The sequence below is a fragment of the Molossus molossus genome, unplaced genomic scaffold, assembly GCF_014108415.1.
Source record: "Molossus molossus isolate mMolMol1 unplaced genomic scaffold, mMolMol1.p scaffold_m16_p_19, whole genome shotgun sequence".
In the NCBI taxonomy this organism is placed as follows: Eukaryota; Metazoa; Chordata; class Mammalia; order Chiroptera; family Molossidae; genus Molossus; species Molossus molossus.
In genome coordinates this window covers 1,764,759-1,779,408 of record NW_023425354.1, presented here as the reverse complement: position 1 = coordinate 1,779,408, position 14,650 = coordinate 1,764,759, and the positions used below count along the sequence as shown (strand labels likewise).

The 14,650-nt window shown below is 60.0% G+C and overlaps 1 protein-coding gene across 4 annotated transcripts in view; it reads left to right on the top strand.

Moving 5' to 3' along the window:
• RNF213 (ring finger protein 213) overlaps positions 1–14,650 on the top strand; it is a 99,698-nt gene extending 85,048 nt beyond the window's left edge. For 2 of the 4 annotated variants that reach the window (XM_036267868.1, XM_036267867.1), the window contains 16 exons: positions 302–538; positions 646–727; positions 1,353–1,387; positions 2,154–2,248; positions 3,850–4,009; positions 4,474–4,654; positions 5,548–5,639; positions 5,974–6,225; positions 7,135–7,267; positions 7,483–7,566; positions 8,305–8,485; positions 8,728–9,007; positions 9,578–9,772; positions 10,109–10,198; positions 10,281–10,459; positions 12,979–14,650. In XM_036267868.1, coding sequence (XP_036123761.1) covers positions 302–538; positions 646–727; positions 1,353–1,387; positions 2,154–2,248; positions 3,850–4,009; positions 4,474–4,654; positions 5,548–5,639; positions 5,974–6,225; positions 7,135–7,267; positions 7,483–7,566; positions 8,305–8,485; positions 8,728–9,007; positions 9,578–9,772; positions 10,109–10,198; positions 10,281–10,459; positions 12,979–13,132 — 2,430 coding nt within the window. In that variant the 3' untranslated portion in view covers positions 13,133–14,650. Of the gene's footprint in view, positions 1–301; positions 539–645; positions 728–1,352; positions 1,388–2,153; positions 2,249–3,849; positions 4,010–4,473; positions 4,655–5,547; positions 5,640–5,973; positions 6,226–7,134; positions 7,268–7,482; positions 7,567–8,304; positions 8,486–8,727; positions 9,008–9,577; positions 9,773–10,108; positions 10,199–10,280; positions 10,460–12,978 lie in introns of those variants that run through there. The other 2 variants (XM_036267869.1, XM_036267870.1) reach the window with 2 other exon arrangements.

The window sequence follows — 14,650 nt, the reverse complement described above, 5'->3', positions numbered from 1 at the left end:
CAGGGTTGGGGGTCTTCACCCTTCTTCTGTGGAGGGACCTCTGTCTGCTTCACCCAGAGCTTTTAGAGGGAAGTCAGAACTAACGCCAAGAATGGACGGCACTAGTCATTGCCCGGAAGGGGGTGCCAGAATGAGCGCTTGGGGTGCATCTGCATGTCAGCCTTTCCTTCCCTGGACAACGCCCCTCCGAGGGGACGATTTGGCCCACTCACCGCCACGTCTGACGGGCGTCTGGGGTCAGATGCGTGACTGATGATGGGTCGTCTTCACCTTTTGATATTGAAACACGTGTTTCTGTCAGCAACGTGAGGCCGTGAACAAATTCATTGAAGAAAGCCAGGCCCTGTCCCCTGACATGAGAGATTTTGCAAAATCCCTCGCGACCAACACTCTGCCGCTGCTGAAGATGGTGCCCGGCGACAGCCTGGAAGGCGCCGTGACCGAAGTGGCCGTTCACGCTGCCGTCGTCCTCCTCTGTGGGCAGAACAGGCTCTTGGAGCCCCTGAAGAACTTGGCCTTCTCCCCAGAAACCATGGCGGTAAGACGGCACCGGGCCTGGCGGTGGTGCGGTGGCCCCAGGGCGGGGCGTGCGCAGACCCAGCCTGTGCGGGACCGACGACACCGCCCCCTCCTCTCCCGTTTCAGCGGGCCTTTCTCCCGACCATGCCTGAGGACCTGCTGTCTCAAGCCCGGACCTGGCAGGGTCTGGAATACGTCTACTGGTACGGTAAGTGTTGGCGAGACAGTCACTGTCCTCTGCGTGGTGACGAACCTCCTGATGCCACGGGAGCCGTGGGCCGAGAGTGAGGGCCCACGTGGCGGGTGCCGTGGGTTCTGTGGGTGCTGTGGCAGGACGTGCATGTGTGCAGGAGGGTGTACATGACCCTCGTCATGTCTTTCCTGGTCGCGGGTGGGCCTGCAGGACGTGTGTCTCGTCCCTGGAGGAGGGGGACTGAGAACCACACCTGGGGCTGTCCCAGCGTCTGTCCCCAAGGTAGTTCCTTTAGGAAAACGAAACTGGGAGGCAGAGCAATGTAGGCCTGGCTCGGTGGACGTTCTGCTGGTGCCAGAGTGAAGAACCCTTTCCCACTAGTTTCAAAGCTGTTATAAAACACGCTCATGGTCAAAAGCAGCCAAAGAGAACAGAGGCGTGAGAACACTGTCCTCCCGCCGCCCCGTAACCTGGGGGGCCTGGAACTCATTTCCCAGCTTCGTAGAATTCAGCTCAGAGACAGTCCCCCTGCTCTGGGCGTCCGGTGTGGTCAGGCCAGAGAGGAGACAGTCACTGCCCCTCTGGCCACGCGGGCCCTTGGGTGAACCGTCGGCCAACGTGTGCCCTGTTCTTTCAACAGTGTGTCCCAGAGGTCACCCGTGCACTGTAGGAGAGGTGAGTCTTGTATTCGGGGCAGGCATTGGGGGGCTCACAGGTGTGCTCCTTCCGGTCTGGGGTGTGGAGGAGGGGGACCATGAGGGCTTCAACCTTCCAGGGGAACGCAGACTCTTCTGAGGGCTGTTCAAGGTGTGCATCCAACCCTGAGCAGCACAGGGCATCCCACCAGGCTCCCAGCCTCGGCTCTCTGCACGTGTCTTTATGGGGGCTGCCCGTGCACGGAGGGTGGCGAGCAGCATCACCAGATGCCAGGGACACCCCGTCTCCCCCAGGGTGACATCCAAAGATGTCATGGATCCCTTGGAGACAGAATTGCTGCAGGGATAGGTGTCCCCTGTGATGGCAAACTGATGACTGGGCCGGAAGCTGGCACTAGCTCAGAGAGGACAAAGGGACCCAGAGCTCGCCAGCCCGTGGGGGAAGGACCTGTGAATTCCTCGTCCCTGAGTCTAACGTGGGTGCTGCAGGGGAGGCTGGGGAGGGTGGGAGGTCCTGTCCTGTTTCATGAAGTCAAAAGTCCATGGTGGGGTTGAGGGCCACGTTCCCCGTGCCCGAAAACAAAGCCCTGAGGCTGGCAGTCGGGGTCACTTTGGGAGCAGACGAAGCCCAGGAGGGAAGACTGGATGGGCACCGTCATTGTTCTGTTTGGGAAGGGAAGTCCAAATATGCCCACGTCCCACATCATTTGCGTGGAACATGTGCCCCAGACCCACAAATGCCCACGCACCGTGCCCGGCACTGACGGTGCCCGCCTCTGTCCCAGTGTGGCAGGCCCATGGAGCAGAGCGTCTGCGTGGACTGTGGCGCGCCTGTCGGAGGGGTGAACCACAAGGCCAACCGAGGGTTCACTGCCATCGGGTACGTGCCCGCGTCGCCGCTCGCTCAGACCGGCTGTGGGGGTTTCCGTTGCAGCTGGGAAGCTGGCAGGGAGTGCAGTGTCCCTGCTGTAGAGACATGGGGTGGCCCGGCCCGGTCCCTGCTGTCACACTGCAGTGACATGTTGGATCTGCCACCGGCCCCCGGGTTCTTAAATGCAAGCAGAAGACGCACGAGTCCTTAACGTGAGCACACGTTAGTGCAGTGTCTTCCGCGGGCCTGCCTGGGGCCAGAGCCCTGTTGACGTAGGCAGGTGACCTAATTCAGAGGGACATTCAAGTCTGCAAACCCAAGCGGGCGTTTGTCTGGGCAGACGCCATCCCATGGGTAGACTCTCTGAGTTCCCTCTTCCTGAGAAGGTGAAGGAAGGACGTCAGTCTTCTCCAACACCGCAGGCCCAGAGACACCTGGTCTCATCAGCCACACCGCCCTCCGGTGCTGCCTCGAGACAGCACCTGGCTCTGCTGGTGTGGTCGGTGTCTCCAGGGACCGCAGGGATGCCCCAGGATCCCCAGTATTTCTGCAGCGGGACACGTCTGTCACCCGCACCTGCCGTCTGGGCGTGGTGGGAAGCCCTTCGCCAGGCCTGGGGTCCCGTCCTCGATGGCGGCACAGGAGACGGGCGCACGCGCAGCCCCGTCGCTCAGCTTCTTTTCACCCGTCGGCCAGGCCGGTGGTTCTGGAAAGAAGACGACTCCTGAAAGAAAGTGGTCTGGCCCTGGCCGGTTCGCTCGGCGGTTAGCGCATCGGCCTATAAACCGGAGAGACCCGGGTTCGGTTCCGCTAAGGGCACGTGCCTCGGTGGCAGTTTGTCCCCGGCCCCGGTTGGGGTCGTGTGGGTGGCAGCCACTCGATGTGTCCCTTTCACACCGACGTTTCTCTCTCTCTTTCCCCCTCTTTCCCTCCTGCTCTATTTGAAGATAAATGCAAAAATGTTCTCAGGTGAGGATTAGGGAAGGAAGGAAGGAAGGAAGGAAGGAAGGAGGAAGGAAGAAGGAAGGAAGAAGGAAGGAGGGAGGGAGGGAGGGAGGGAGGGAGGAAGGGAGGAGGAAGGAAGGAAGGAAGGAAGGAAGGAAGGAAGGAAGAAGGAAGGAGGGAGGGAGGAAGGAAGGAAGGAAGGAAGGAAGGAAGGAAGAAGGAAGGAGGGAGGGAGGGAGGAAGAAGAAGGAAGGAGGGAGGGAGGGAGGGAGGAGGAAGGAAGAAGGAAGGAAGGAAGGAGGAAGGAAGGAGGAAGGAAGGAAGGAAGAAGGAAGGAAGAAGGAAGGAGGGAGGGAGGGAGGAAGGGAGGAGGAAGGAAGGAAGGAAGGAAGGAAGGAAGGAAGGAAGGAAGGAAGGAAGGAAGGAAGGAAGGAAGAGGGAGGGAGGGAGGGAGGAAGGAAAGAAGGAAGGGAGGGAGGAAGGAAGGAAGGAAGAAGGAAGGAAGGGAGGAAGGAAGGAAGGAAGGAAGTCGGTCTGGGCTTAGCAGGGAAAGTGCTCGGCATGATTTTCTCTCAACACATGAACCCAGTCTGCGGGCCCGAAGGACCTGGACGTGCCCCTGGAACGGAGCAGAAGTGACCTTCAGCCTTGACCTTGTCTTCCAGGCAGAGCGCAGACAGAACGCAGACGGGCCACGTGCTGGGAAACCCACCCGCCAGGGACCAGGTGGTGGTTTCGGACCGCGAGCTCTCCCCGGGGGTCTTTCTTCTCGCCAGGCTGCTCACTCACCTGGCGATGTTCCTGGGGGCGGCCCACAGCCCGCAGGTACCGCGCCGCCCTGCCCGGCCCTGTGCCCCGGGGTCCTTCCCTCAGAGGCCCCAGCCCCTCCCGTGGGCTGCCACCCCGCACGGAGACACGAAATCGCCCACCCTCGCTGTCCCGGCACCGGAAAGTGCGCACCTGCCCTCGCAAGTCTGTCTTCAGCGCGCAGTCCGGTGTCCAGCTGGGCGCGGAGAGGGGATGCCATCACGGTCTCTCCCGTCTGGCTGCGGCCGGGGCAGGCGTGTCCTCTAAGCCGCTGAACCGCGACGGCAGGAAGGGCCAGCTCTGAGTCCTGCTTCCCACCACCAGCCCGAGCCTGCCCGTCCGCTCCTCCGCCTTCCGCCTCCCGGGGAAAACCAGCCGGCGTCGCTCGTGTCCGAGCCCGGCTCCTGACAGGGCCGGGGTTCCCTCCTGGTCTCCGCCCCAGGCCAGGCCTCATCTGACGTGCTGTCCCCTGGCCCCCACAGGCTCTGACCAACATCATCAAGCCTTCGGTGAGGGACCCGAGAAGCTTTCTGCAGCAGCACATCCAGAGAGACCTGCAGCAGCTGATGAAGACGCTGGGCAAGGGGGCCGACGACGCGGCCACCGTGGTCCACATCGTCCTGCGCAGCCTCCTCGAGGACCAGGGCCACCTCTCCGGCCAGAGTGAGGGGCTGGGCGAGGGGCCGGCGGGGGCCGTGGGCAGCAGAGCACGCCGGTCTAGGGGAGACAGGAGGATGAGGGTGGCGCCATGCCCGCTGGGCAGCAGGAAGCGGTGTGTCTGTGGGCGGAGACACGCACCTGCCGGGCCAAGGCCTGCGACAGTCGCTCATTTGCACAGAAGTGTCCGGTGCATGTGGGAGGCTCTGCAGTGTCCAGAGTCAGAGACCGGGGATCTTCACCAAGCACACGGCAGGAGCCATTTTTAATTTTTTTTTTCTTTGTTGATATTACAGAGAGAGAAGTTAGAGAGGGAGGGAGAGAGAAACATCGATGAGAAAGAACAGCAACGGGCTGCCTCCTGCGTGCCCCACACTGGGGATCAGGCCCACACCCTGGGCATGTGCCCTGACTAGGAATCGAACCGGCTACCTCTTGGTGCCAGGTCTACACTCAACCACTGAGCCACACCGGCCAGGCAGGAGCCATTTTTAAATACGCGGGTTAAGCCCTGGCCGGTTTGGCTCAGCGGTTAGAGCATCGGCCCGCGGACCCGAGAGTCCCGGGTTTGGTTCCCGCTAAGGGCACGTACCTCAGTTGCAGTTTGTCCCCAACCTCGTTGGGGTCGTGTGTGCAGCAACCGGTCAACGTCTCTCTCTCTCTTCCTCCCTCTCTCCCTCCTGCTCTATCTGAAGATAAAATCAAAAATGTTCTCGGGTGAGGATAAAAAATAAATAAGTAAATAAATAAATAAAATAACACGCAGGTTGATTCGGAAGATATGTATCCCTCCCCCGCAAAAGGGAACATTATCTCGGTTTAACAGCTGCGTGGTGTTGATTCCGTGGGGACCGCTGTGGGTTTCGTTCCTTGGGCAACCCACACACCTTTCTCCGCAGGAGCGTTCGACGTGGATGCGGTCTTGTCGACCCGAGAGAAGAGGAACTCCTGGGAGAAGGCTGTGGAAGCCCTCCTCTTACCTGTGCTGGAGGTGCGTGAGGGGGTGCCAGCGACCTCTGCACCGCACGAGGGCCTTCTCCTGGGCAGCCACCGGGGGGCACTCAGCCAAGGTCACAAAGCCCACGAGGAGATAAACATCAGTGGGTCCAAGGGCGGGAGTGGTGTCGGTCTGAGCGTCCTTCTACCTGGGAAGACAGCAACTTGCAGACGGGCGTGTGAATGAGAGCGAGCGTGAGCCGTGGGGGTTTGAGTACGTGTAAGACGCGTAGGTCAGATGCCCTCCTTCGCCCGCTGGTCATCTTTAGGTGACCCCCCGTCCTCCGTGGGGCCTCGCGTCGAGCATCCCGTACGTTTTCCTCACCTAGCGTCTAGATAAAACCCTCCTGGCGGTGAACACTCTCATCAGTGGCGATGAGCGTGTCAGCTCCAACCCGGTGGCCAGAATCGTGTTCGGGGACCCGGCGTCCTTCCTGTCCAGCCTGCCCCCGCGCAGCATGGTCCACTGCTCCAAGATGTGGAACTGCAGGACCAGGATCACCGTGGAGTACCTCCGGCACATCGTGGAGCAGAAGAACGGCAAAGAGACCATGCCTGTCCTCTGGAAGTTCCTGCAGAAGGTAGGCGCCTCGCCGTGGCCACCCGCCTGATCTCCCGCCGACCGAGGCCGGGGCAGCTGACCGGCCGCCTCCATGTTCGACCTGGACGAACCGTCTGCAGCAGGGGACGCAGGGATGGGGGTGTAGAGCTCAGGTGGTGGTAGCAGGAATCCGCAAAGACCCGGAGGGCCCTGGGGAGCGTCTCCCCGTCATCCAGCAAGAAAGAGCAGGAGTCTCTCCTGCCTCGTCCGCTCCTCTCCATCCCCCACCCCATGCCTGGGGGTTGAATGAAAAACGTCCAAAATGAGGCAAAATCTCCCCATTCCTGAGCCGTCCGGGCTTACAGATCAGGGCTCAGCGAGGGGCAGGGCAGGGGGGCAGACGAAACGTACCTACGGGCCGTGTCAGTCAGAACCAGAGATACCGCCGTGCCCTTCCGTCTGTGAGCTTTCCTTCCACGGAGCCGTTGCCGTCCACGGACCAGTGTTCACAGCTCAGCAGGAAGTGACACACCGCAGGAATTCGGTGGTCACAGCAGTAGGGCTTCACGTGAAAGCCACGCTCTGTCACCGGTGAAGATTCTGGGGTCCAGGGCCTCAGCTCGGCACCTGGGGTGGCACAGGCACCAGTGCTGGACTCGGGGCCCTGGGCGGTGGGCTGCCCTCCCCGCACCCAGCCGTCACGTGGCCCCGAGGCGGGCGTGTGGGTCTGAGAGAGGGCTCTGTCCGGCTCCACCGGCTCCGGGATGCAGGACGTGCTGACACAGGGCAGCCATCCGGAGCTGCTTGCTGAAGAAGTGGGCAGCCTCCCCCCGTGTTCAAGGCTCACATACAGAGCACCACATAGACAGATGGAAACACAAGCCCACGTCCTTCCCCCAGCGACACTCTCTCGCAGATGAGAGGTGTCACCGGGTGGTCTCCCCCCCAGGAAGCAGAGCTCAGACTGGTGAAGTTCCTGCCCGAGATTCTGGCCCTGCAGAGGGGTCTAGTGAAACAATTCCAGAATGTGTCGGAAGCTGAGTACCAGTCCATCAGAGGGTTCATTGACAGCCACCACTCAGGTAGGACTTTGGTCACAGGGCAGCGCACCTGAGTGTTGGCTGGAGGGCCACTCCAGCTGGGGGTGGGGCAGCCCGGGGCACTGGGCGCGTTTCGCATGAGCTGGGGCGTGTAAACCCCGGAACACGCAGCCCGGGCGCTCACACGGCGTTTGGGTCGCGCTGGTGAGAGGTCTCGGGTGACGCTGGTCTGACCTGGACCGGCGTGTGTTTGACAGTGGGGCTGAAGCGGCTGCTCCTAGACAGAGTCCAGGTGTTCCTGTCCACGTGGAACAAGCTGAGGAGGTCCCTGGAGACCCACGGTGAGTGGCACGTTCCCCTTCCACACAGCACGGCAGGAGGAGCCGTCCTCACAGCCTGTCCCCAGGCCCCTGTCCGCGCTGCAGGGAACCTGCATCTGTGGGTGGAGCTGTCTGGGACAGAAAGGCGCAGGGCCCGAAAAACCCAGCCTCGGGCCTCCTGGCTCTGTCCACGTGGAAACCACAGGGAGATGAGAACACGGGACTGGTCAGCACAGAAGAGACCTGGGGGCGGGATTTTAGAGCGTCCCTGGGTGTAGCTCTGCCAGGCTGGGCGGGGTAGGGCTGGGCGGGGCTGTGCTAGGCTGGGTGGGGCTGGGGTGGGGCGGGGCTGGGTGGGGCTGGGCGGGGCTGGGGCGGGGTGGGGTGGGGTGGGGCTGTGCTAGGCTGGGTGGGGCTGGGCTGGGCGGGGCTGGGCTGGACTGGGTGGGGCTGGGCGGGGCTGGGCTGGGCTGGGTGGGGTGGGGTGGGGCTTGCTAGGCTGGGTGGGGCTGGGGCGGGGCGGGGTGGGGTGGGGCTGTGCTGGGCTGGGTGCGGCTGTGCTAGGCTGGGTGGGGCGGGTGGAGTGGGGCTGGGCTGGGCTGGGTGGGGCGGGGCTGGGTGGGGTGGGTTGGGCGGGGCCAAGCCGAGCCAGGCTGGGAGCCCTCATGCTGTGGCACCTGCTGCGGGCTCCGGGCCCTGATGCTGAGCGGGAAGCAGCGGGAGCCCCACCTCTGCTGAAGGACAGCCCTGCCCTTCCAGGCGAGATCAAGCTGCCCAAAGACTGCTGCAGCGCAGACCTGGACCTCGACTCAGAGTTCGAGGTCATCCTGCCGCGTCGCCAGGGCGCGGGCCTCTGCTCCACAGCCCTGGTCAGCTACCTGATCAGGCTGCACAACGACATGGTCTACACGGTCGAAAAGTTCTCCAGGGAAAACAGCAGGTGAGCGCACCGCCCGCGGGTGCTGCCCTCTCAGCCCAGGGCCCGGAGCAGGGTCCGCAGGCCAGGCGCCCGCTCCCGGGGCCGACGCTCGTCCAGCCCCATGCACGAGTGTCCACAGGCCATGTGTCCTTCCATCGGCTCAAACTCCGAGCACAGCAAGGAGAGGACGTGGCTCCTGCCGCCCAGGGTCCAGGGCCACAGCCCTTGACGGTCCCCCGAGCACGGTGTCTTGCTGTCCTCAGCTATTCCGTCGACGCCTCCGAGGTCACCGACCTGCACGTCATCAGTTACGAGGTGGAGCGGGACCTGATGCCGCTGATCCTGTCCAACTGCCAGTACCGAGTGGAGCTGGGCAAGGAGAACCTGCAGGAGTTCGACCTGGAGAAGATCCAGCGCCAGGTCATCAGCCGCTTCCTCCAGGGCAAACCCAAGCTGACCCTCAAGGGCATCCCCACGCTGGTGTACAGGCGCGACTGGGACCACGAGCGTCTCTTCATGGGCATCAGGGACAAGATGGCCCAGGTGAGCGTGCGCGGCCTGCTCCGTGCGCGTGTGACACGGGCTGGCCCCTTCGCACGGGCGGCTCTCGTGCTGGGTGTTTCCGTTCTGAACCCGCGGGCCCTGGTGACATGGCCGGGTGAGCGGATGCAGAAGCCAGGGAGCCTGTGTGTGTGTGTGTGTGTGGTATCTTTGTGTGGCATGTGCATGTTCTGAGATGCTGCTGAGTGTATGTGGCATTGCATGTGTGTATGACGTGTGCATGCTCAGTGTGTATGCATGTGTGTAGTACGTTTATGCCAAGTATGTGTGTGTGTGCCGTGTGCATGTGTGTGTGTGGTCTCTGTGTCTGGTGTGTCCGTGCTGAGTGAGTGTGTGTGTGTGTGTGCGCGTGTCCATGAGCACCTCCTCACGAGTTGCTCTGAGGGTCTGGCGAGTCCCCATCTGTGTCTGAGAAGCGGCTGGGACACTGCTGCCACTCTGGAGGCTGGTGTCGGAGAGCCCGTCCCTGTGGCCCTGGCGGTGAGAAGGTGGGCGTCTTACCACCCTGCTGCACAGCTGCCACAGACCCCCGTGCTGCCCTCTCATTCCCAGAGCCCCCTCCCCAACGCGGCCGTCAGCGCCATCTGCGGGCAGCTGCAGTCCTACAGCGACGCCTGTGAGGCTCTGTCTGTCATAGAGGTCACCCTGGGCTTCCTGAGCACCGCTGGCGAGGACCCCAACATGGACCTGAACATGTACATCCAGGACAAGCTGCGCATGGGCGACCAGACAGAGCAGGTGTTAAAGGTGGGTCTTGGAGGAGGTCAGCACCGCCCCGAGAGGGTTGGTCTAGGCAGCCTGGAAACAGAACAGACCCTGGAGGTAAAGTCACAGGTGCGCTGGGAACAGAAGACTCCAGCCACCCCGTGCCACGTGTGTGACTGAGGGCGCCCGCCACCTGCACACTGACTGATGCTCGGGCTCCGAGATGCGCCGGCGGGAGCCTTTCGGAGAGGCGGCCCCTTAGTGGCTGGAGCAGGGTGGCCTCCGTGCCCAGGGACTTGGGATGAGCTCAGCAGAAATGCAAGCGCCCGCGGGCAGAGCACTGGGCGGCCGGTCCTAAGGAGCCCCTTCCCCGCGCAGGCCTTCCACAGGTGTCAGCTCCAGCACGTCATCGCCCTCTGGCAACTCCTCTCTGCGCACAGGTCTGAGCAGCAGGTGCGGCTGAGAAAGGTAAGCCCCGCCTTCCGCTCCCCCTGGCTGGGCCAGCCGCGCACCCCTGGGCCCCCCTTCACTGCTGCTTCCCGCGCCGCAGGAGCCCTTTGGGGAGATGGACGCCAAGTTCAGAGTTGAGCTCAGCCCAGAAAATGCTAAGCTGCTGAGCACGTTCCTGAACCACAGCAGCCTGGACACCTTCCTTCTGGAGCTACACGAGATGATCGTCTTGAAACTGAAGAACCCCCGCACCAAGGAGGACTTCAACCCCCAGTGGAGGTACGGCCCCCTCGGGCCGCCGAGGCTCCTGCCGTGACCGTGGCCAGGGCACACCCGAGGGCTGGCTTTGGGGGTGGCTGTCTCTACTGGATCTTTTAAAATAATCACAAAAGTCATGTTCTCCTTAGAGCAAGCGGACTTACTAAGTCAAAGAGGCATTCGTTTTAAATTTCCCAGCAGAAGCGACACCCACGTGTAGCGTGAGATGGATACTAGCCATCTTTCACCAAACAATGGTGTCTCGTGTTCCCTCGTATTTTCCTACTCACGAGTGAGGCTGAAGATGTTTTTCTGTTTACCAGCCCTTTGTATGTCTTCCTCTAAGTGACCACTTGACATCTGCTGATAATGTTTCTCGATCTTAAAAGATTCTGATTAACGTATCATCGGTTCTGCTGCAAAGGCTCTGTCTTGGTGTTGAATGTCACGGAGCCAGAGTGACAAGGTTTTCCTGCGGGCCCTCTGGAGGGGTGCAGAGTCCTAAGGTCTCTCTTATCCCAAGGCCGGGAGACAGTCTGCTGCTCCTGCCTCTTGCGCGTCTAGGGATTTCAGTCGTCTGTTTGTGTGGCCAACCAGTGGACCGTGTGTGGTGTGAGGCAGGCGTTTGACTTGGCTGGTTTTCTACGCAGACGTTAAACCCCAGCTCCCTCGCCAGCACGAGGCAGAGTTGCCAGTTTTCTCCATTGTGCTGCGTGGCATGTACCTCTACACATTTATATCTTTGGATTTTTTTTTTTTTTTTGCATTTATCTTTAGATAGAGCAGGAGGGCGAGAGGGAGGAAGAGAGAGAGAAACATCGATATGAAGAGAGACACATCGACTGGTTGCCACCCACATGACCCCAACCAGGGCCGGGGACAAACTGCAGCCAAGGTACGTGCCCTTAATGGGAACCAAACCTGGGACTCTTGGGTCCGTGAGCCAATGCTCTAACTGCTGAGCCAAACTGGCCAGGGCTTTTTAATTTTTTTTCCTTTGGATTTTTTTTTAAATCCTCACCTGAGGCTACATTTATTTGTTTATTTTTCAAGACAACCCAATTTTTGCCCTGGCCAGTTTGGCTCAGCAGTTAGAGCGTCAGCCTGCGGTCCGGAGAGACCTGGGTTCGGTTCCCGCTAAGGGCACGTACTTCGGTTGCAGTTTGTCCCCGGCCCTGGTTGGTCATGCGGGTGGCAGCCACTCGATGTGTCCCTTCACGTCGATGTTTCTCACTCTCTCTCCCTCCCACTCTATCTGTACAAAAAATGGAAAAATATCCTCAAGTGAGGATAAAAAAAAAAAAAAAAAAGACAACCCAATTTTTATTTTAAAATATGTTCTTTTTTTTTAGAGAGATAGAGAGGAAGGGAGAGAGAGAAACCTCAATGTGAGAGAGAAACATAGATCAGCTGCCTCCTACACGCCCCCTACTGGGGATCAAGCCTGCAGCCCAGGCATGTGCCCTTGACTGGGAATGGAACCGGGACCTCTCAGTCCACTGAGCCACACTGGCTGGGCCCTTTGTTGATTTTTGAGAAAGAGACATTGATGTGAAAGAGAAACATTTATTGGTTGCCTCCTGTATGCACCCTGACCAGGAATCAAACCCAAGACTTTTCGATGTACAGGACAATGCTCCAACCAACTGAGCCACATCAGCCGGTGCTGTATCTTTGAATTTTTATTTTTTTTATTTTAGAGAGAGAGGAAAGGAGAGGGAGAGAGAGAGAAAAAAACATTGATAAGAGAGAACATCGATTGGCCACCTCCTGCATGCCCCTCACTGGGGATCAGGCCCACAACCTGGGAATCAAACTGGCGACCTCTAGGTGCAAAGTCAACGCTCAACCACTGAACCACACCAGCCAACCAATCTTTAGATTTTTAAAGAAGTCTTCACTAGCCCTGGCCAGTTTGGCTCAGCGGTTAGAGCATCGGCCTGTTGTCCAGAGAGACCCGGGTTCGGTTCCCGCTAAGGGCACGCACCTCGGTTGCAGTTTGTCCCCGGCCCTGGTTGGTCATGTGGGTGGCAGCCACTCCATGTGTCCCTTTCACGTCGATGTTTCTCTCTCTCTTTCTCTTCCTCTCTCTTCCTTCCACTCTATCTGAACAAAAAAATGGAAAAATGTCCTCAGGTGAGGATAAAAAAATTAATTAAAAAAATGTTTTTAAAAGGAGTCTTTACTCCGCTGGACTTGTGGTGGAGGAGAAGGAGCCCATTCCTAGAGACGCCTGATGTTTGTTTATATGGAACAGAGTAGCGGCGGTTCTGGGGGGGCTTTGTTTGCTGGGTGGCAGGTCGCCCTGCTGGGCGGGCCTCGGCGAGGGGCTCGTCCTGCGGTGTGCCCAGACGCGCGGGAAGCAGCAGGCTCCGGCGCCAGCACCCCCTCGGCCGAGGGCGGCCAGGAGCTGACCCTCAGGGTTTCTGGTCCCAAGCGCCCTTCGGGTCCATCGATGGCTTGGGAGGGTGGCTGCCGATGTGTCTGTCGGTGATCTTGGAGGCTGTTCTCAAGGCCGACTCCTGTCCTTGCTTTTTCAGCCTGAGAGACACTCTAGTGAGCTACATGGAAACTAAATATGGTGACGTTCCCCCCGAGCTGGAGTCCCAGTTCCCGGAGGAGATTCTGCTCTGCAACTGTGTCTCCGTGTGGAAGACGGCAGCTGGGCTGAAGCGGAGCCGACAGGCGAGATAGAGCTGCTCCCGGGCGCCGGCTCTGCCCCGGAACACCTGTCCTCAGCGGGTGGCGGCCGCTGGTCACGAGAGGGGGTCTGAGAGCGCCACCGTCCTCTGCGCCCCGGCCGAACGGACAGGCTGCCTCGGCCTCCAGCCTCTTCACTGGAACATCCCAGCCCCAGGCCGCCTCCTCCTCAGACGACTACCTGGTCCGAGGGAGAGGCAGCGGGGTTACTAATTTCCGCTTTTGTTTTTGTTTTTCTAACGTGTTCTGCACTCACAGAAGAGAACCTGGCTTTCTTCTCTCTTCCATTCCTTTAACTTCTGAGTGTTGTACAGATGTTCCTAGGTTCCCAAGGACACAGAACAAAGGCTCTGCTGCCTCCTCACACGTCAGGGCTTCCTGGGAGCAATGGGACTTCGAGCCAAACCAGCGAGACCTCACGCGGGCCCTGCCCTGAGCCACGGCCACACAGTCAGGGTCCGGGCACTAGAACTGCGGACGCTCTGAGGCTGTTTCCTCACCTGTGCAATGAAGGAACTGGCACGAGGATGCCCTCCTCTCTCCGGTGTTTTGAAATGTTGAATGCAAGTCTGTCCGTGTGGACTCGGGTCAGGGGCACAGCCCTTCCTGGCATTTCTGCAGGAAGCATTTGACTGGCATTCTGCCAAATGCACGTGATCCCCGCCCGGCCTCGATTTCCCCGAGGGCGCCCGTGTCCGGTGCTGGCTTGGGCTCCTGGCCGAGGCGTAAAGACAGACTCAGAGAGAACGCAAAGCCAGTGGGGCTTCTGGAAAAGGAACAAGGGCGCCCAGCCCCAACCCCATGCACGTCCCCACCGGAAGTGACATGCCTACTGACCTCTCTGGACCAGTTCCTGTTCTCCTGGGTGACCACTGAGAAACAACTGTTTACAAGCCAGGCAAGGTCCTCAGTGTACATTCTGAGTGAGTTCATGACTCCGTGGACTTGAAAGCGGGTCCATGGGTGATGAGACCGGCACCAACACCAAGAACCCCGCACCCTGCCGTCACTGTCGCACTTGGCGAGGGGAGTACAAGTGATCCAGGTGCCTTGGGCATTCACCTGCTACGACCCACCTGCACTGTCATCTGGTGGGCCCATCGTCCCGACTATGCAAAGGCACTCCTGCCGGCGTCTGCATCCTGGAGCGCCACGTCATCACTGCCGCTGCCTCAGGAGAGGGGGCTGCCTGGTCAGGCCTCCAGCTGGCACCTGGCAGTCCCGTGATACCTCAGGCGGGAGGAGCCGGCCAGGCCAGCAGGTGCCACTCTGGTGCCTCACTGCCACACTGGAGCAGAAGACCCTTTTTTCAGCAGAGGGGGCACGGGGACTTTTCTCTCCGCTTTTATGAAGGTTTTTAAATTAAGATGTCTTATTGCGTGTGCTATGCTTTCAAAGCCTTAACTGTCGTTATCCAGCGTGACCTCATTTGTATAAAAGTGCGCAGGCCTAGCACACACAAATGCAAATTTTGTTATACTTGTTATACCTGTTTAATAAACTTGAGTTTTG